The sequence below is a fragment of the Micromys minutus genome, assembly GCF_963924665.1.
Source record: "Micromys minutus genome assembly, chromosome: 15".
NCBI lineage: Eukaryota > Metazoa > Chordata > Mammalia > Rodentia > Muridae > Micromys > Micromys minutus.
Window position 1 is genome coordinate 9,125,000 of NC_137984.1, and position 22,135 is coordinate 9,147,134.

At 35.3% G+C, this 22,135-nt stretch overlaps 1 protein-coding gene across 7 annotated transcripts in view; it reads left to right on the forward strand.

The window, feature by feature from the left end:
• TRDN (triadin) overlaps window positions 1-22,135 on the forward strand; it is a 357,916-nt gene that overhangs the window by 143,721 nt on the left and 192,060 nt on the right. For all 7 annotated transcript variants that reach the window (XM_080929343.1, XM_080929344.1, XM_080929345.1 and 4 more), the window contains exons 11-12: window positions 18,038-18,103; window positions 19,091-19,150. In XM_080929343.1, the coding sequence (XP_080785469.1) occupies window positions 18,038-18,103; window positions 19,091-19,150 (126 nt within the window). The remainder of the gene's footprint in view (window positions 1-18,037; window positions 18,104-19,090; window positions 19,151-22,135) is intronic.

The following is a 22,135-nucleotide window of genomic DNA, read 5'->3' on the forward strand; positions in this document are numbered from 1 at the left end:
AAAATATGATACTTATTTTTATAATCTTTTAAATAAATTTACTGTTGTTCTCACAGGAGTAGAGAAGGCTAGAGATCCAAAGGATCTCCGTAGTTATTCACAAAATATATAAGGTAATCAAGTAAAACTCACTTCCTCACTCAAAATAAATTTTATAATATTGTATCCCAGACGGTGTTACATCTTAGCTCAAGAAACTTCTTACTCTTAAATGTTGGTGGGCATTCCCATTAACCTCTTCTTGTAGAAAAACTCTTTTTCTGGAAAGTTCAGCCTTTCTCTATTGTAAGAGGTTCCCTAATAATTAATCAAGGTAACTTAAGGCAAAGTGATTGAAAAACTATTTCCTAAATCTTTACAGATGCAAAATTACAAGATATCTTCTAAATATTTTTTATTAAATTACATTGAGTTTTTTTTTTGTTTAACTCAACAGAGATCTATAAAACATCTAGTTTTTTTTAAAATTATTGATCACTAAAGAATGGAAAGACACCTGTACACAAATAATGGGCCCTTAGTGCAACTATCAGGGCATCTATAGTGTGGGATAAGTATTGAAGAGGAAGTTAGATTGTACTTGCTTTACTTTTATGTATCTCATTAAAAGCATACAGTTTGATAGTAGCTACTCCAAGAATGATAAATATCAAACATTTACATTGTGTCTTAATATTCCATTGGCATTGATTTTAATATTATCATGGTAAAAATTATTATCACCTCTGCAACTTGTATGTAGGCCAGAAAATAATAGAGAGAAGAAGAATATTACACAACACTCTCTCAGTTCTGGTGTTCATCACTTCCAATATCTTGACAGAGCAATTAATATGCTATGACTTTCATATCTTCACTTACAAACTGTGGAAGCTGAAATTAAGTGGTTATTGGAGTCTATTTTGTCATTTCTACCCACCTCCATTTCTTTTTTTTTTTTTTTTGTTTGTTTCTTTGTTAAATTTGAGGCTAATAGATCAGTAATAAGCTGTCTTAATGACATATTGAAATGTACATGGCTTTGCCTTGAGATAATTGTCCCTGTAAAGATAAAAATACATCTATGTAGTCTATAGATATGTTAATTTTGTCAAACACCTATGAAGTGTTGCATATGAAATACTAAAGTGTGTTGTATAGATAAATCGCATAGGCTGCATTTGTTGCAAGAAGGTGGGCTATTAACGTGACACGCTATTGGATGATTTATAATATATTAGAAAAAATTAAGAAGTAGATTTATACAAATACACAGGGAAAGAATGCATCATTTAATATGATTTTACCACAGGATGCACTGGAATACAATATTCTACAGGCAGGAGCTACTAATGTTTTATTTACAATTCTATTAAACCAAAGAACTTGATCAACTCAGCTGTTCTATGTGATATACCCTAAGATATAGAAGCCATAAAGTAGCAAAACAGAAATTTCATCTCTGATTTATCCTACTAATCCTAAGATACAATAGGTTTTATTTCAAATTTAGAGTAATAGTCTTTTCTTTGTACTCTGATGGCCTAAATTTGGTGTCTCCTGGTAATGGTTTTGAAAGAAACTGGTAATGAGTTATACATAATAATAAAATGCATATACCAAATTAATTTATAATTTACTTAATTTAGAAACATACCTAAGTCAAACTAAGCATACTGAAAGCATTGCACTATGAGGGTGCAATTGGGAGAACAATTCATTTGCTAGCACAGTTGAAACTTACCATTAGTTTCTATCATTATCATTATTATGATTTTACATATAGAAGTTAATTAATATTATGTAATTATTATTAGTCATTTATTTTATGATAACTATATTAATTTATATAAAAACAACAAACAAATTTGCATTTATAACATTCATGCAATATGAAACTCTAAATTATATTAGTTCAGGATGAAGTCATATTTTTAATATACTTTGTCCAAAAACTAATGTTTTATATATCTTCCTTTCCTAAGCTTTTAAAATCAGTTGTAAAGAATAGAATCATTCAGTTCTCATGTTGAATCATTGGTATTGAGGAGTTAGAAGATAAGACATATTTAGGAAACTACTGTTCCAGGGAAAATTTATGCCTGTATTCTTAAGGGTTACAATTATAGTCAAAACAACTCCAAGAACTGAATATAATATAACAATTTTACAGATATCAGAGAAATCAAGAAAATTGCCTACAGTTGCACAGATATGAAAATTGGTATAATCATATTTTGAGGCCAGGTGTCTGTTAACAAGGCACAGTGCTTTTCTCATTCTCTGAATGGCAATTAAGTGATAGGGTTCTATATAATTCCTAAGGCTCTTATCTGACATGGATAAATGAATGACATTAGGAATAAGAACAGGTTTTGAGGGGTAGTAAGTTCAATTTTTTATCTTGCTGGGTACATCATGGTGCTTAGGTCATTTAATATGAATTTGCATGCCTAAGAAATGAAATATTTATGAATGTCTGAGCAGGTTGTAGTGGGATACTCCAGTTATTGCTCAAACTGGAAACTCTAGGCCAAACTGAACCTTTACCCTGGAGAAGCAGTGGAATGAAATTTTTACAGTACCATTGCAAATGATGAATGTAATACTATCAGTAAACAAGAGAACAAGCAAAGGAACAGGTGCCCAGCTATTTCTCTCTCTCTTTTATGTGGACTCTTTCTGTCTCTCTTTCTATGGGTGTGCCTCTCTGTCCCTCTCTGCTTTTGTTTCTCTTTCTTTATTTAATTTTTCGAGACAAGATCTGTATACATCACCTACTCTATTTGGTTGAGACAAGTTCTCTTTACATCACTCTGGTTGTCCTGCAACTCACTATGTAAACCAGCCTGGCCTACACTCATAGATATCCTCCTACCTCTATCTCCAGAGAGCTGTTATTAAAGATGCACAACACTAGCCCTTTCTAGGATTGTTTGATATATTGGCAAGAGTCCTGAATTACCTGTTTCCAGAGGATTTAGTCATTGGTTTTCATCACTGTGGAATCTGTATCTGGAGAGTGCATGAAGTATTTCCTATATGTTGGGCAGGAAGTTACCCTGGGTTTACACAAGTAAACATCTCTATTGGAAAATGCTGTATTAGAAGTGTGTAGAAAGAGAAATGATACAGAGAGTGTAGTTAACTCAGCACATCTCTTGGAAGAATGCTACTGCAGAATTGGAAGATCTATGTTATGACAAAATACTTTTGGAGAACACATAGTATTGCTGTTCATTCAGCTTCACAGACCCATTGTATTAAAAAAAATAAAAGATGTTCATCTATTATTCCAGATATTCTCAATCCAGACAAGAATGTTTTTCAAATAACATTTGTCAATCACGCATGGAACAAATTATCTCCAAAACAATCATATAAAATTTAATTGCATATGTACCTACAACGTGGGTCAATCACTGGTAGTATAAGTCATATGAGTAAACAGAGTGCACCCTAGGAAAGAAACATGAAGCAAAGGATTAATTTCATCCAGATTCTACAGAGAAGCAGAACCAAGAATCCCACTGGAAATATATATATTTATTTATATTTTTATATATAAATATATATATATATTTAGCACTAAAGCTAACACCTGTTTGTCTATCTATATGTCTGTCTGTCTATCTACCAATGATCTATCACTAACCTATTTATGTATTTATCACTGATTGATTTCAAAGCATTATTTCTTGGTATCGTGAGTGCATACAAGCATTTGTAAGCAGATTAGGTTTACAGGGAAACTGGGTGTTAAAGCACTGAATCTACAGGACAGTGGCAATCAAATTCCTACTTCAAGAGACTTTAGAAGTTTTTTTATGATGTTCAATCAACAGGCAGAGAATCATTGCATCCACATCATGAAGATGAATCGCTTTGCCCCATTTAGTAATTCAAAATTACCACCATAGAAATCAATAGATTGGTTCTTAGCTTTGCTAAGACAATGCATCAGATTAACTATTTTGAGCATCATCAGAAGGCAGAAATCTGAGGAAAGCTATGGATGGTACCAAGAAAGACATTTGCCTAATACACGCATAGCCTTGGGTGAAAATCCAACATTATAATCCTAAGTGAAACAAAGATAGAGAGAAAGAAAGGGTAAAGTAAGATATGCAGAAAAAGTTAAGGATAAAATAATGTAAAAGAAGAAAAGTTACAGCAGCTACAAGTACCTAAGAGATAAATAGAACAAAGACAAAATGGGATGTTAATAGGAAATTATCTAACCTACACTTGACTGCAAAGTTTGCCTCTCCCACGTATACTTGAGGGCACACTTGAGAATGAACTGAAGAACCAAATTTAAAACTGGTTTGATGTATTAATTTCTCAGTGACTGCCATGGACAGTGATAATTTTAAAGTAAATTATACTGAAGGCCTGTTCCATCATTACATTTTTATAGTGTATTGCACCTTTGTCTCACCTTTTCAGTATGAATCAAAATGTGCGATACTAAGTACTGTCAAATGAAAATGAGTCTTATCGTCTAACACATAAGCCTTCCAATATTGCAGAGCTGATCATTTTACATTTTGCCATGATTTTACATTTACACAGAAATGTTATAGAGACTTCAGCAAACTTCTGATATTACTGGCATACAACCATTGTCTACTCTCTAAAACTAAGAAAACAATTCTGATACAACCTTATTAGATGAATTATGTATTCATTTGACTTTCATTTCAGTACTGAGAATGATGCCTACAATGGTAAAAGGGTAATGAACAGATTTTTCTTTCCCACTTTAAATTTCAAGCAGTAGTCTAGATTTTTCTAGCCAGTTCTGATTCCTTTGTTCTAAAATTATTCCTGATAAGCACATAAAAACTTAATACACATTTTAATAGGTAATACTGAACTCTCTGGGAAAAATACATATTTGAAGGACATAAAAGTAGACCAGAAGGGGAAAAACAAAAGATGGGAAGTACAGATAGGCTGAATAAACATTTATTGTTATTTTCATAAAAGAAGAATTTTATGAAAGAAGTAAGAAAGGAGTTGTATGCAATGGTTTAGAAAGGAAAAGCAAAGAACAACAACAAAGTACAACCAAATCAAACCAAATGGAACAACAAACCAACCAAACAAATGAAAAATCAAATGGAGTTACTTGCTTTCCACAACAAACTAAACAATCAACGAACATTTATATAGCTTGCAAGAGAGAAAAAGCACAACTTTATAAATGAACATGTAACAAGGGATTAATATTAATCATCTTAAACATTGTAGTAGCTAAAGAGAAATCCACCAAAATCCATGAGTAATAAACATTTCTCAAAGTAAGAAACACAAATGACAAACAAGTATATAATAAATACTGATCAATAAAAATCACCATGGACACTTAAATCAAAATCACAACTAGACATCTTCTTTGTCCTCTATCAGTGCTTTTATTTAAAATAAAAATGACAATAAGTGATAATGAGGCTTCAGGAAAGGAAACATTTGCCTATTGTTGGTGAAATTCATATTGATACAATGATTATAGAAAGTGTAAGGGTTTCTTCTAAGACCCCTTCTTCTATGATAAAACTAATATGGGAACCAATAATTATATATACATGAAATAAAACACACACACACAAATATCAATATCAAGAGGCTTATACACTTTCATGTTTATTTAATATTCACAATAATAAGATATAGAGTCAATCCAAGAAGTTGACAATCAAAGATATGTAGTCTATGGCCTGGTGTATTTAGCTTCTAGTTTGTTTTGATTACCAAGTGGTAGTGAAACCAAAGATGGAGGTATGTAGCATTAAGATCTCTTCTATCTCTTCTATTTAGGTTAGAATTAGTGTATACATACACATACACATACACATATATGCATGCAATGACAATTAAAGAAAGGCAAGGCCATAAATTTGAAGGAGAATGAGAAGCAATGTATAGGAGAGTTTGGAAGGACAGAAAAAAATTGCTATAATTAAGTTACAATCTTGAAAAACCCAAAAAGGCTATAATTGATATTTGAAATACCTCTTTTCACTGCTTTTTTTGTATGGTATTGAGTTATAGTATTCTTTTTCCTTCTGCAATTTGTGCTATAAAATGGCCAGAAAAGAAGTAAGCATAAGATGGTATGTTAGTCAGTTTTTCTCAAAATAACAAACTAGAATTCTTTAGAAGAGGATCCCTCTTTTTATTTTAAATAAAGTTGTAAGAAAAAAAGTAACCTACTATAAACAACAAACAAACAAACAAACAAAACAAAAAAAGAAAAAAATAAAAGAAGAGGAAACCTCAAGTCAGGGATTTCCTCCATGAGATTGGCCTACAGACATGCCTGTACAAAATGTCTTTGATTGATAATTTATGATTGCAGGCCCAGTCTGTGTGTAATACATGGAGCCCTGGGCCATATAGGAAAACAAGCAGACAAAGATGTAATGGATAGGCTAGTCAGCATTATTCTATGTTCTTGTCTTGAGGTGGAGAGGGTGATTGGGAGAGGGAGCAGCTTCATGGAAATAAGTTGGTGGGGGGGAGTTGAGTGGGGGGAAAGGGATAACATTTGAAATGTAAATACAGAAAATATCCAATAAAATTTAAAAAAATCCACTCTGACTTACATTAGAATGAACTGTGACCTGAAAGTCATAGAGAGAAATCTATTATGTTCTCCCTAAATAAATGTTGCTAAGTGTTTGATACTAGAAAACAAAAAAAAAAAAAAAAATAAAATAAAATAAAATAAAAGCAAAAAAGCATAGGACAGATCATTTTTATAGAAGAGTGAATATAATTTTCTAGCCATTTCTTCCTGTAGAATTCAAATTAGAATCTTTCAAGCTAACAAATTTTACTCATAAAACTTATAAGGAAAGAAAATATTCCTTTAACGTTCTTATTGGCATGCACAATAAAAAAATAAGGCATGTATTTGCTATTTGTATTAGTTTAATATAAATCCTTTTTCTTATTATGTAAGCTGGTGGTAAATGATTTTATTTTTCCTTGATTTCTAAGGTGAAAAGTCACCCTACCATTGAAATTATGTCTGTTCTGGGCAAATAGAATAAAGAATCTTGTAGCTATTTACACAGTGAAAAATACAGGACGTTTTAGCTAAATGGGATGTTTGACACTATTGGAATAAACATACATCCAGAGGGCAAAGTATAAATCTATAATCCTACTTAAGTATTCATTATAGGAGATTTTAAACTTTATGCAGCTCATAAATTAAAATGGAGTTGAACTTGACATAGTCAAAGCATTACAACATGAAAAAATGAGTTCTGAGAATAGGCTTTCAATTTCATTTTAAGAATTAATATCCATTACACATATTTTTTAAGTATGGAAAGGCTTCAATTAAAATACTAGTGTTATCAATAGTCACAAAGACTATAAAATATCTTGTGGTAACCCTAACTAAACAAGTGAAGGATCTGTATGACAAGAACTTCAAGACTCTGAAGAAGGAATTTGAAGAAGATCTCAGAAGGTGGAAAGATCTCCCATGCTCATGGACTGGCAAGATTAACATTGTAAAAATGGCCATTATGCCAAAATCGATCTACAGATGCAATTCAATCCCCATCAAAATTTCAACTGAATTCTTCAGAGTTGGAAAAAGTAATTTGCACATACATCTGGAATAACAAAAAAACAAGAGTAGTGAAATCTATTCTCAAGAATAAAATCACTTCTTGGGGAATCACCATCCCTGATCTCAAGCTATATTACAAAGCAATTGTGATAAAAACTGCATGGTATTGGTACAGAGATAGGCAGGTAGATCAATGGAACAGAATTGAGACCCAGAAATAAACCCACACACCTATGGTTATTTGATCTTTGACAAAGTGGCCAAAAACTTTCAATGGAAAAAGGACAGCCTCTTCAACAAATGTTGTTGGTACAACTGGCAGTCAGCATGTAGAAGAATGCAAATTGCTCCTTTCCTATCTTCTTGTACAAAGTTGAAGTCCAAGTGGATCAAAGACCTCCACATAAAACCAGGTATACTTAAAGTATCAAAATAAAAAGTGGGAAAGAGCTTAGAACACATAGGCACAGGGGAAAAATTTCTGAACAGAACACCAATGGCTTATGCTTTAAGATCAAGAGTGGGACCTCATGAAATGCAAAGCTTCTGTAAGGCAAAGGACACTGTTAAGAAGACAAGATGGAAGCCTACAGACTGCAAAAGGATCTTTACTAATTTTAAATCTAATAGAGGGCTAGTATCTGATATATGCAAAGAACTCAGAAGGCTAGACTATAGAAAATCAAATAATCCTATTAAGAAATGGGGTCTCCACATTAAACCAGATACACTGAAATTATTAGATGAGAAAGTAGGGAAAACATTAGAACACATAGGCACAGGAGAAAATTTCCTGAACAAAACACCAATGGCTCAAGTTCTAAGGTCAAAGATTAACAAATGGGACTTAATGAGATTGCAAAGTTTTTGTAAGACTAAGGACATCGTCAAGAAAACAAAATGGCAACCAACAGAATGGGAAAAGATCTTTACCAACACCACATCAGATAGAGTTCTAATATCCAAGGTATACAAGGAACTCAAAAAGCTAGACACCAGAGAATCAAATAACCCTACTAAAAAATGGGGTGCAGAGCTAAACAAAACGTTCTCAGTTGAGGAACACCGAATTGCCGAGAAACATCTGAGGAAGTGCTCGACATCTTTAGCCATCAGGGAAATGCAAATTAAAGCAACCCTGAGATTCCACCTCATACCAGTCAGATTGGCCAAGATCCAAAAATCAGATGACAGCAGATGCTGGCGAGGCTGTGGAGAAAGAGGAACACTTCTCCACTGTTGGTGTGGTTGCAAACTAATACAACCACTCTGGAAATCAGTCTGGCGATACCTCAGAAAATTGGACATAATACTACCTGAAGACCCAGCTATTCCACTTCTGGGCATATACCCCAGAGACACCTTAGTACACAACAAAGATATATGCACCACAATGTTCATAGCAGCTCTATTTATAATAGCCAGAAGCTGGAAAGAACCCAGATTTCCTTCAGAAGATGAATGGATACAAAAATTGTGGTACATTTACACAATGGAATACTACTCAGCCATCAGAAACAATGACTTAACCAAATTCTTAAGAAAATAGATGCATCTAGAGAATATCGTTCTGAGTGAGATAAACCCGTCACAAAAGAACAGACATAATATGCAGTCACTGATATTGGGATGCTAACCCCAGAGGCTTGCACTCCCTCAGAAACAACTCACAGACTGTATGAAGTCCAAGAAATAAAGAAAACAAATATATATATATATATATTCACAAAACAAGAAGACTTTGACTATTTCCATGTTGCGTTTTGTTTTGCATGTACTTTACGCTCATTGTAACTATTAGGTTTTCAATGCATACTGTCAAGCCCTTGAAAAAATCAAGTACTGACTAAAAAATATATTCACATAGTTTTATGTAAAAATTATTTTAATATCTGAAAAAACAGTACTGACAAAAATGTATAATTTCAAGCAAAAATGTTTAAAATCTGTACATTTATCTTTGTTTTGTAAAATAAAGTCATTTAAAAAATAAAAAAAAAAAGAAATGGGGTACAGAGATAAACAAAGAATTCTCAGCTGAGGAACATTGAATGGCTGAGAAGCACCTAAAGAAATGCTCAATATCCACAATCATTAGTTTAATGCAAATCAAAACAACCCTGAGATTCTACCTCATACCAATTAGATTGGCTAAGATCAAAAACTCAGGTGACAGCAGATGCTGGAGAGGATGTGGAGAAAGAAGAATACTCCTCCACTGTTGATGGGGTTGTAAGCTAGTACAACCACTCTGGAAATCATTCTTTCAGTTCCTCAAAAAATTGGGTGTAGTACTACCTGAAAACCCAGATACTCCTCTCCTGTAATATACCCAAAAGATGCTCAAACATATAACAAGCACACATGCTCCACCATGTTTATAGCAGCCTTATTTATAGTAGCTAGAAGCTCGAAAGAACCCAGAGGAATGGACATAGAAAGTGTGGTACATTTATACAGTGGAATTCTACTCAACTATTAGAAACAATGACTTCATCAAATTCGTAGGCAAATGGATGAAACTAGAGACTATCATCCTGAGTGAGGTAACCCAGTCACAAAAGAACACATATGGTATGCACTCACTGATAAGCGAATACTTTCCCTAGAAAGCTCTGAATACCCAATACCCAAGAAACAATTCACAGACAATCTGAAGCTCAAAACAATGGAAGGCCAAAATGGGGATGCCTCAGTCCTTCTTAGAAAAGAGACCAAACCTCTCATGGGAGGAAATGCAAGGTCAAATAGAGGAACAGGGATTGAAGAAAAGATCACTCAGAATTTCCCTCACCTGGGGATCCACCACATGTGTAGTCACCTAATCTTAGCACTACAGCTGATCCCAAAAAGTACTTACTGGCAGAAACCAGACCGAGATTCCCCCTCAGGGACTATGCTAGAGTCAAAAAATACAGCTGAGCATGTTTGCAGGTAACCATTGGTCTGATCCCAAGGATTCGAATGAGGTTGCTAAAGAAAGGACCTAAGGAGCTGAAAGGGGTTGCAACCTCATGGGAAGATAACAACATTATCAACCAACCAAACCCTCCAAAACTCCCATGGAGTAAAACACCAAACTTTGTGTGCACTTTGAGAGACCTATTGATCCAGTTGTGAATGTAGCTAAAGATAGCAGTGTCCGGCATCAATAGGAGAAGAGACTTTTGTTTCAGAGGGGGTGTGTTTTTCCAAAGTAGGGAAAAGCCAAGGCATTGGGGTGGAGTGGGGAATCAGAAGGAAGTGCACCTTTGTGAAGGCAAATGGAGGGCGAGGGAAGATGGGAGCAGGAGGGGTAAAGGGATAACTCCTCAAATGTAAATACAGAGTATGTAAAAAAAAAAAAAAAAAAGAAAAGAAAACTAGTGCTATAAATATGGCCAACCTACTGGTATTGTCTAATGTTATATCTTATTGGAAATAATGATTGAGTCTCTAATATGTTTAAGCAAATCAAATCAAAATTTCTCAGGGCTTTATTTATAAAACTGACAATATCTTTGAATGTTATTCTAATGTGAAATTTGACTCTTATAAACAATTCCTACCCTTAATATCAATACATTAGAAATAAGAAGGGAAAGTTCAAACCTTCAATGCATCTAGCTGTTCTTGAGATTTCAAATACAACGGACATTTACGGTCCACTTCAATTACAGGGAAATATAGAAGAACACAAAGAGAAGTGTAGAAAAAGGAATCTCATTTAGGTGACATGATAGAAAAAATAAAAAGCTGTCAGGAAACTATCCTGTGTTTATTTTTTCTTATTCCACAAAAGGAAAATAAAACCAGCATCAATGTTTACAACTCATCCTGTGGAAGTAATGATTCTGTATAAAACTGAAACCATTTAAAAAGAGCATCGCAGAATACCAGCATTAGGAAGCAAATAAAAAGAAGCTGACATACTTCATAGTGTTGCTTGATAAGATAAATGCATGTACACTTTCAGCTACTTGTCTTGGAACAAACCAAACGGAAATTTAATAGAGCATTTTCCTTCTGATATTCAAAACCCATAGTGGGAGAGCATAAAACTTAGGGGTCACTTTTCCTGCCCTCTGCCATGTTCTCTTTGTGACTCTGTCTACAAACAAACAAATGTGGCAACTCTCATTCTTGTAATTATAATACATCTAATATCATTTAAAAAGCTCTCTATAATTTTAATTTTAATCTATAATTTAAAAATGCTTAGGGAATATCTCTTTATTTTAAACATTAAGTTTAATTGATAAAGTCATTTTGTGAACTTAGCTGTGTGAAATTATTCTTCCCCTTGATTTCTTTTTGTATTAAAAATTCAGTTATAGAAAAGCAAAATTGTTATTATGTCAAAGAATTTTCATTGAGATAGAACAAAAATACCAGTTAGATAACGAAAAAAGTGTAAGATACCACTTTTTCTCAATCCTTTGCCTCAGCAAGTGTGCAAGGGCAGAGAAAAATTTTCACCTTCCATATTACAGGGCAGAAAAGGTAGTTGATGCTCAGCCTTATATTCATAGCTGTACTCTTTCATTTTCATGAATTTTAATACCATGAAACTTTTCTTGAGCCCATTTTTTATACCAGCTACAGATATACACATATTTACTTATCAATTAATTATATGTGAATGTATACAAAATCATGTACTTTTTTTCCCCCTTAGTGGAGCTTCATGTCATTTTGGGGTTATTTTGATTCTAACTAAAACTATAACATTTTTATTTCCCCTTAACTCTAAAACAGGTAATTCATTGAGATTTCTTTATTTCAATACTTTGGGGGCTCAAAAAAGAATTATATATCATGATACCATGAACAACATTAGATTGGAGCTGCTACTCCCCAGTGTTCTTTGGGGCATGTACTCCATGAGAATTAGAGTTCCCTACTTGTAGCTTGAACAGACAATACATTACAGCACAGCTCCACTCTGCAGAAGTGTGAACTGTAAGGCTTGGCATGTGCAGGCCATGGCAAGGCTTCACATAGAACCTAGGCTCAGGCTAAGGTTTTCCTTTTGAAACGCCTGGTCTTCTTTACTCAGCCTTCCTGAGTTGAGCCTCCGACCTTTTCTCCCAAAGACCTTAATGTCACGGTGAATGTTCTCGGCTCAATTTGAAACTCACATCAGGAGTCAAAGCTTTCAAAATTAGCACAAGGCTAAATAAATCTTTGTTGATTTCAGTGACGAAAATTGCATAGCTAAAAGTTTCTGAATAGTCAGTGGAAACTGTTAAGGAATTACAGTTTGGTAGTTATTCATTAATAGGTATTAATGAGATCTGCTTTCCCTGCAGAATTCAGCCACCACTAAAGAAAATTGCAGGCAAAGAAAGTGGATTAGGGTTCTAAAAGGCTGGTCTAGTTATGGCAGATAGTTCAAAAGAGGCCCTTAGTTGAAAGGTCCTTGCTGTCATAGTAACAATTACATTGCAAAGTAATGGCTCTCACTGAGTTTCCTTGCATAATGTTTTCTTCATGGAAGGAAGCCCCAGACAAAATTCAGAGAAAAATTTATTGACAAACAACAACACAACATATTTACTGATGTTTTTTTCCCTCATTGTTTCTTATCATCTCATCACTAAACCCAGTGGAGCATGTGACATTGCAAAATGTCCCCCATGTCATCACACAGCCGCATGGAACTTACCTGCTTAAATACACCTTAGTAGTCTCCCATGTTACTGTGAAAAGAAAACTTCTCAGACTAAGCCACACTATTTCCCAAGGCATGCCACATTAGAGCCCTTCCCCTGAGTCCTGCACTCTCCCTGTGTTCATCATTCTTTATGATTTCTACATATATCTAGCAAGTTCCTGTTTCAGAGTCTTGACAGGCAGATTTCTTTTTGTAAAGGCTGCCAAAACAGTCCCAGTTTTTAAAAATAGGTTTCTTAATATTACCCATTAAGAATGACTTACTTATGCCTTACCTTAATAAAGATGAAATAATACCATCTTCCACCTTCTGATCCCCTAATCTGCTAAAACAAGGGTCATGCCCCAGTTCCACTGTCAAATGATGCACCTTGGAAGAGGTAACTGCAGTTGAAGAACTGTCTAGTGAAATGTCTCTAGGTATGTCTGTGAGACATTTCTTTTATTTCCTTTTCTTCTCTTTTCTTTTCATTACTGACAGATATAAAAGAACCCAACACAATGTGGGTGGTATAATCCCTAAGCCTGTGGGCATGGGTTTTGAAAAATTAATATAAGGTGAACATGAACTTGGATGCAAGCTAGGAAGTTTACCAGTGGTTCATACTTACGTTTCTGCCTTATATTCTCTCAATGCTGTGTTATAATTTGCAAGATAAATAAACCCTGTCCTCTCCCAGGTTGTTTTATATTTGGTTTTATCATATCAATACCCAAGCAAACTAGAACACTATGTCTTTTATTATTTTTAATCTGTTTCACCATCTAACATTATATACATGTACATCTTAGGCACATAAAATCAGTCTTTCTCTTGCTTTAAACCTTTATGAAATATAGACAGTATATAATGGCTACTTACACCTCTGGCAATTTTTGAAGTAATCTCTTCCCAATAAAATTGGTTAATATGTGAAAGATCATGTGACCTTCATTTGAGGTAAGGAATGAAGTAATGGAACCTTTAAATGCATTCCAGTCATTTCCCTAAAATGTATGGTTGAAGATGGAAGGGCATCATTTCCTCAGCAAGTTGTATAAGACAATGACCAATGTTAACCTTTTTTCATTGTTATCTACACAGTATGGGATAAAAAAGTATCAGAGTCCTTGTTCTGAATGCTGTTCTTGACCTTTTCTGGTTTGCAATGTTGGACATCTGTTTTGACATGTTAAACTTCATTTCATATATCTATAAATGGTAGCTAATAAACCATAACCAAGCCACATCCAGAATTTTCTTCTTCATTGTAAAACAACTGTGCTGTAAACAGATCTGCCTCTACATATGTAATTTTTTTCTTGAGGTTTTTGAAGAAAAACTATTCTAGACACACATTCCTTACATGCAAAGAGATAAATAATTAACACTTATAAAAATCAGTAGAACTCACACCTAGAAAAATACTAAAGATGATACATACTCACATTTTTTTTATTATTTGCCAAATGTAGTAAATGCTGGTCATTATTTTCATTGTACTTTTAATAACTACTTTGTTCCAGACACTTTAATTTAATTATCTCTATATTTCACAGAATAAAAAGAAGCAAAAAAAAATTGGTGTGGCTTGTCAGTGACCTAATTTAGTATTTCAAAGCAGGTGTACAACATTGTCCAATTAGAAATGATCAGAAACAAAATTCATACCAAGGACGCCAATGCATTGTTTCTTATCCCACACTGTAGATAACAATAGGAAGGTGTAATTGTGCTCATACAATTGGCCTCATCTCCTTTTATGCTATTTTCCAAGGTCATGCCATGAGATGGGTTGCAGGCCAATTCCTGCCACTCCAAAGAAACAAGGTGTCAGTGAAGTGGAATGCTGGAATGTGGTATCATGGAACAAGTGGGACCTGATTTGACTGGCAACAAAAATACACCGACCTGGCCCTGTAGGAATGAAAAGAAATCCCCTCCCATGTGAAGTTTGTATAAGCTCCACACTGGGAAGACTTGGAGAAGAACAACAAACCATAGAGCACAATTGAAATTATTTGTTTCTTAGTTTTGCTGGAAACCAGAGATTTTGAAGGCCTTACAACTACATACAATTAACTGTTGTGTGCTTTGTGATTTTGAGAAGCCTTAAAGATATTTAACAGGAAGAGAAAAGTCCATTGATAGGGCTGAGGAAGTAAAAAGGAAGTCATCCTATTTGTCTTTCATCTGATATTATTCTGTGCAGAGGCTAATAACATTTTACTTGCCTTATAGCTTCAAGTCTTAGCAAGGATTCCTTCATGAATGACATCATTTTCAATGACCTTGGCCAGATAGAGCCCCAATTTCCAGGCATGAGAATTTTGTCAGAGAGAGACAATATGTAGATAAGTCCAGCTCCCACAGGTTTAATAGCTAACTGTTTGGAAACCAATATCATTAAAGGCTCTAACCCTTCCCCAAGTGTTGCAAACAAAACAGCATGCACATTAGAAGAGAAGGTCTAAGTGAATGCACAGAGAAGGGAATTGTTGCACAGTAAGGGAGAAGGTTTCCAAACAGGGAGAGTCTTCATAAAAGAAACATGGGTTATTTGTATGCCCGAATAAGACATAATTAAATTTCTATGTATTTATAAATGAATAATTTAATTTTATTGCTACTGATCACCTACATAACACAGACAACAGTGCTTGAAAAATGCAAAAATGTTCAGAGGCTGATATTTTAAACGAAATTCTCCATGAATACAGTAAGTTCCACAATGACAGCTTGAAGTACTAATTCATAAAAAAACATTATTAAAGTACATTATTTATACCTACTTTTTGTGGACTTCTGCTCTTATTCCTGACTCTTACTGTGCTTAGCTATAATCGCATGCGGAGTGTATAATGGAAACATTAATTCAACCTGAACTTAGGCAAGAACACTGTATTACCATAATAAAACCCCAGCTATATTAACCCAAAGCATAGGAGTCATTGCACAGGAACATTCTCTTTTAAAAACTTGAAAAGGCAGACTTACTCCTTCACAGCCTCAAGTATCTATTTTAACTGTGAAGTTCAATGTACAAATGGCTAATTGCCACAGACTTTCTGATGAAATATTTATTCCTCTGCAGTAGGAAACTTAGATTCAGATACTGACTTGTAATTATATGGCAACTGTGGCATTATTAGTACGGTCTTAGAAATATTTTCAAGTACTCATATGTAATTGGGCTCTTTTCTGGTTCGTGATATCAGATGATGGTTAGCAAAAGCCTTTTCAATTTCCAGGCATTTCTATTTATTTAGAAAGATGGAAAAATCTCCTGTTACATACAATTTCTCCAAGAAAAGAAACTGAATGTATTAATATTCTAAAATATCTTTATTCAATTTTTAAAATATAGTTTGCTTAGGCCTAAACCTTGTAGAAAAACAAAGTTAATTTTACTAGTCTTATCTCTCCCTCTGAAATGATAAAAATTTACCTTCTGGACTTTCTCCTTCAGACTGAGCAAGCTGCTGTAGTAATCTGTAGAAACATTTAGACAAAGTGAGAACATGTCTTCTTACAGTGCTAGGTTATCTCAGGAAGTAGTAGAAAGAAGCCCTTAATAAATTTATGCTTCTATCAAAAGAAGAAAGTGTTAGCTTTGATCTTCTAGGGAAAAAAGTTCTATACCTAAGGGAATGAATTAATTTCTGTATTTAATTAGATGCAGTTCTTAGGAGACAACTTAAGCATCCACCAATTTTACATTGGATATTCTCAGCATGGTAAAAATCTCACAATAGTTCTGAGAAATGAAAAACAGAGAGAACACCAGTCCCTGAATATGACAAATGACAAAGAGAAAGGTATTTCAAATGTAGAATAAATAATTATATGACCTGAAGATAAAGACAGTTTCTAACAATAAAAATTCATATTACTTAATTCAAGCCAAGAATGACAGACAATTTTATCTTAGCTATTAAATATATGCACTAGTTGTAGTTTGAAATGACTGGACTTACCAGAAAGTTTCCCATTGGGTCCAAGCTTTTAGATAAGCAGTACTTGACCATTTCTCTTGGCCCCAGTCACACCAAGGCATGCTTAGATATCTGAAAGAGTAATTCTTCAGAAAACTTCATGGAACCACACAGGATTGTGCGTAGCATTCAGACATACTACAACCTGGGCATACCCGAGAACTCTACTTCAGAAGATTGCTCAGAAATGGTAGTGAAGGTAACATCCCTGACACACTGCCACATGAATGTCACCAGCTCCAAATATCTGTTGACAGGAGCCAGAGTTGAAAAGGAAAAAAAAATTGACTCAAAATAGAATGGTCTAACACAGTGGTTCTCAACCTTGCTAATGCTGTGACCTTTTAAGGCAGTTGCTCATGTTGTGGTGACCCCCAACCACAAAATTATGTTTGTTATTACTTCATAACTGTATTTACTTCTATTAAGAATTATAATGTAAATATCTACATTTTCTGATGGTCTTAGGTGTCCCCTATGAAAGGGTCATTCTGTACTCCAAAGGGTTACAACCTAGGCTGACAAGTGCTGGTCTAACACATTTTTTAAATAAAATAATTATATAAAGTAGACAACTTTGTCTGCTTTTAATATTGTTTGCATGAAATTTACCCAGAGGTGAGCAACACACTGTGCAAAGTGACGGATGGTCCTGTCCATCTCTGAGCGGGTTACTGTTATTTTTAAACTGGGGAAAAGGTGGTATCAGCTGGAGGTGCTGCAGGAACCACAAAGTGCTGGGGGATGGAACAAGCACAGCTCTAATCCTTCCTGTCAACTGGATTCATCTTTCATGCCTTTCCTTAATGGGGACACTTGTAATTTCTTCTCCAGAAAAAGAAAAAGAAGAAGAGAAGAAGAAATTGGAGAAGAAAGTTACTTCTGATACGAAAAAGAAAGGCAAGTATTAGAAAACTTATCAAACAGTGTTAATTGATAGTGTTGCTGGCAAAGCTACTGTTGTCGACAAAGAGAGTCACTTGTTTGATTGCCACTGTTCGTGAAAACACTCAGGATTTTTAAAGGTTCCAAACCTGATTTGAAGGAAACATGCAAAGCCCTTTATTTCCATATTCTTTTAAAAATAGAATTTCTCTGTTTAGCTCTGGCTGATCATGAATCTCATTCCTCAGAGACCTGAAATTTCAAGGCTATGCCACATTATCTTGCATCTTGACATCTGTTAAGATACAACTGTCATATTCTTCTGCATTTTGCAGTATACATATATACATGTACATAAATACATCCATACTACTTACAGAGAAAGAGAAAATGAGAGTGGAGAGTAGGTGTGTGATGTGTAGGTGTACATGTGAATAATGAAGATTACTATTGTTTTATTATATTTTAGAAGATTATTATTATCTTAGTTTATTCAATTTTATTAGCAGTAACTATCAAGACATCAAATTAATTTATACTGTGACAAGAATACATGAAATAGTTTCTAGGACATGCTTATTCTTATTTTTCTCTTGACACTTGTTTGTTTATAATATCTGATATTACCAAGCAGCTTTCAGAAATTTCAAAATTCTAAATATACATCTATGACCCAAACCCCAGTAAACACTCAATCTATTTCTTTTGACATATTTTAGTGACCATTCAGTAATTGTACAGCAATTAATGTAGCATTTAATATCGCTACATTTGTTAAACATTTGTTTTATTTTCATATGAAATCTTTTATAGATAAACAGGACTCCTGCGCTATGAGTTTGTCTGGAAGGTTCTAGTAGGTGCACTTATACAGGATTTTGTCTTGAACTTACAGTTTTCTTGGCAAAGTAAACTCCTCACTATAATAGCAGTCATCTGTTCTCTGAAATGTATAGGAATTAATTAGTTAGAGGCTGATAGCATTCTTATTTTCCTCTGCAGAAAAAGGAGAAGCCAAAAGGAAAACTGAGAAAGAAGCTGCAGTTGATGGGAAAGGCAAAGGTATTGTTCTTTGCATTGCTTCCCCGTCGCCCTCTATGATTTAGATCGAGAATAATATTGATGAATCAACATGCAGCTGGAGTATCGGTACTTACATCTATCCACATGTAGCCTACCAAAACAAAAGTGAGGTAGAAAGTGAAGTTACACAGATGACATTATTTACCCAGTGCTGAGCAAGAGGCTGTGCAAAGGGTCTGGTAGCACTGTCGACCTTTAAGGGGGGCTACAATATGTGAGAATTTCTAGCCTTGCTGAAAAGGGAAGCACTTTTGTGGGTAAGAGCTGCAATGGAGGGCTAGCATCCATGCATGTTACATGTTTCTTACATGCTCATGAGAATAAACAGCTGGCAAGGTGAAGTAAGATGCCAAAGAGGGAGATGTGGGCACTTACTTACTTTTCTACTTATATTTCAAACGGATCACTCCTATGGCATTAAAAGGAGGATAGTCCTGAGTATGTAAACATAAAAGTGGACTTTACAAAGATTTCTACACAAAGGGGACAGATAAATAATTTATAATACCCAACTGTGTGAAGGAAAAGTGTAAGATAAATGAAAAAAAAAAGCAGCTAAGGTCAGCAGGGTCTATCTCAAGCCATTCAAGTTGCTCACGATTTTGGCAAAGATAAAGAAGTCACTGGATCTACCTGAGGAAAAGTTTATCACTGTGCAGAGTACGCAGCATAGGGAAAGAGGGATGGGGGAAAGAGAGCGAAAAAGACAGACACACACACACACACACACAGGCAGTATTCATTAAGAAACTGATTAATCTCTTGCTTGCTTGGTGTCTGGGACCCTCCAGCGGCTCCCCCAGTTCCTTATCCCCCACTGCTACATATTTGTATTCGATTTCCTGACCTATCTCACATTCACCTTCTAGTACCTGATCCTGCTTCCAAGTTTTGCCTGCAACTCCTCTCTCCATCTCTGCTCTCTACCTTCCTCCACCTCCCATGATCATCCCGTTCCCCCATCTGTGTAGGACTGAAATATCCACACCCTGATCTTTTTTTCTCTTAAGATCCATATAATATGTGGGTTGTACTGTGGGCATTGTGAGCTTTTGGGCTAGTATCCACTTATCAGTGAGTACATACCATGTGTGTTCTTTTGTGTCTGAGTTACCTCACCGATAATGATATTTCTAGTTCCACCCATTTGCCTGTAAATTTCATGAAAACATTAATTTCAGTAGCTGAGTAGTACTCATTGTGTAAATGAACCACATTTTCTGTATCCCATTTTCTTTTGAGGGACATCTGGGTTGTTTTCAGCTTCTGGCTATTATAAATAAGGCTGCTGTGAAGATAGTGGAACATGTGTCCTTGGTAGATGTTGGAGCATCTTTTGGGTATATGCCCAGTAGTGGTATAGCTGGTTTCTGAGGTAGAACTATTTCAAATTTTCTCAGAATCTCACAGATTGATTTCTAAAGTGGTGTTACCAGCTTGCAGTCCTGCCAGCAATGGAGGAGTGTTCGTCTTTCTCCACATCCTCACCAGCATCTGATGTCACCTGCATTTTTGATCGTAGGCATTACAATTGGAATGAGGTGGAATCTCAGCGTCATTTTGATATGCAATTCCATGATGATTAAGGATGTTGAATACTTCTTTAAGTCCTTCTTAGTCATTTGAGATTTCTCAGTTGAGAATTTTCTGTTTATCTCAGTACCCCATTTTTAATAGGGTTATTTGATTCTATGGAGTCTAACATCTTGAGTCTTTTTTGTATATTTTGGATATTAACTCTCTATTGGACTGCCTTAGTTAGGGTTTTATTCCTGTGAACAGACACCATGACCAAGGCAAGTCTTGTAAGCACAACATTTAATTGCTGCTAGCTTAAAGCTTCAGAGGTTCAGTCCATTATCCTCAAACATGTCAGCCTCCAGGCAGGCATAGTATGGGAATAGCTGATACTTCTAGATCTTCATCCAAAGGAAACCAGGAACAGACTAAGCATCCTCAGATAGCTAGGAGGAGTGTCTCCAAGCCCATCCCCAGAGTGACACACTTCCTCCAACAAGGCCACACCTTCTAACAGCGTCAGTCCCTGGGCCAAGCATATGCAAACCATCACATGGACTTACGGGTGGTTAAGATCTTTTCTCAATTTGTGGGTTGCTATTTTGTCCTATTAACGGTGTCCTCTGCCTTATAGAAGCTTTTCAATTTTACGAGGTCCTATTTATTGCTTGTTGATCTTAGAGCATGAGCCGTTGGTGTTCTGTCCAGGAAATGTAAAGAACACATCCAGTGGATAGGCACAGCCTCTAGTCAAGGGATGGGGCCACCTACACATCTCAAAGTTTTCAACCCATAAATGTTCCTGCCTGAAGAAAAGACAGAGACAAAAATTGGAGTAGAGTCTGAAGGAAGGTCCATCAAGGGACAGCCACACCTAGGGATTCATCTTGTCTGCAGACACCAAACATAAATACTGTTGCTATTGCCAAAAGTTGTTTACTGATAGGAACCTCATGTGATGGTTCCCTGGTTCTGGTAGCACCTAAACAATGCAGATGTGGAGCCAACCATCAGACTGAGCTCAGGGACCCTGGTAGGGGAGCTGGTGAAAGGACTGGAGGAGAAAAGGGGAATTGGAACCTCATAGCAAGAACAATGTCAACTGGCTAGATCACCCAATGCTCTTAGGGACTAGACAGCCAACCAAGGAGTGTACAGGAAAGGACCCAGGGCTCCAGATACTTATGTAGCAGAGGATGGCCTTATCTGGCATCAAATGGGAGGGGAGGCTCTTGGTCCTGTGAAGCTTTGGTGCCCCAGGGTAAGGGGATGCTGGAGCAATGGGGAAGCACCTTCATAGAGGCAAAAGAGAGGGGGGAGACGGGGAATGTTGTGTAGATGTTTGTGGAGGGTTAACCAGAAAGGGCGTTACCATTGGAGATATAAAGTGATGAAATGTTTAATAAAAAAATAAATTGAGAATTCAACAGTTGCCCAGCTTCAATT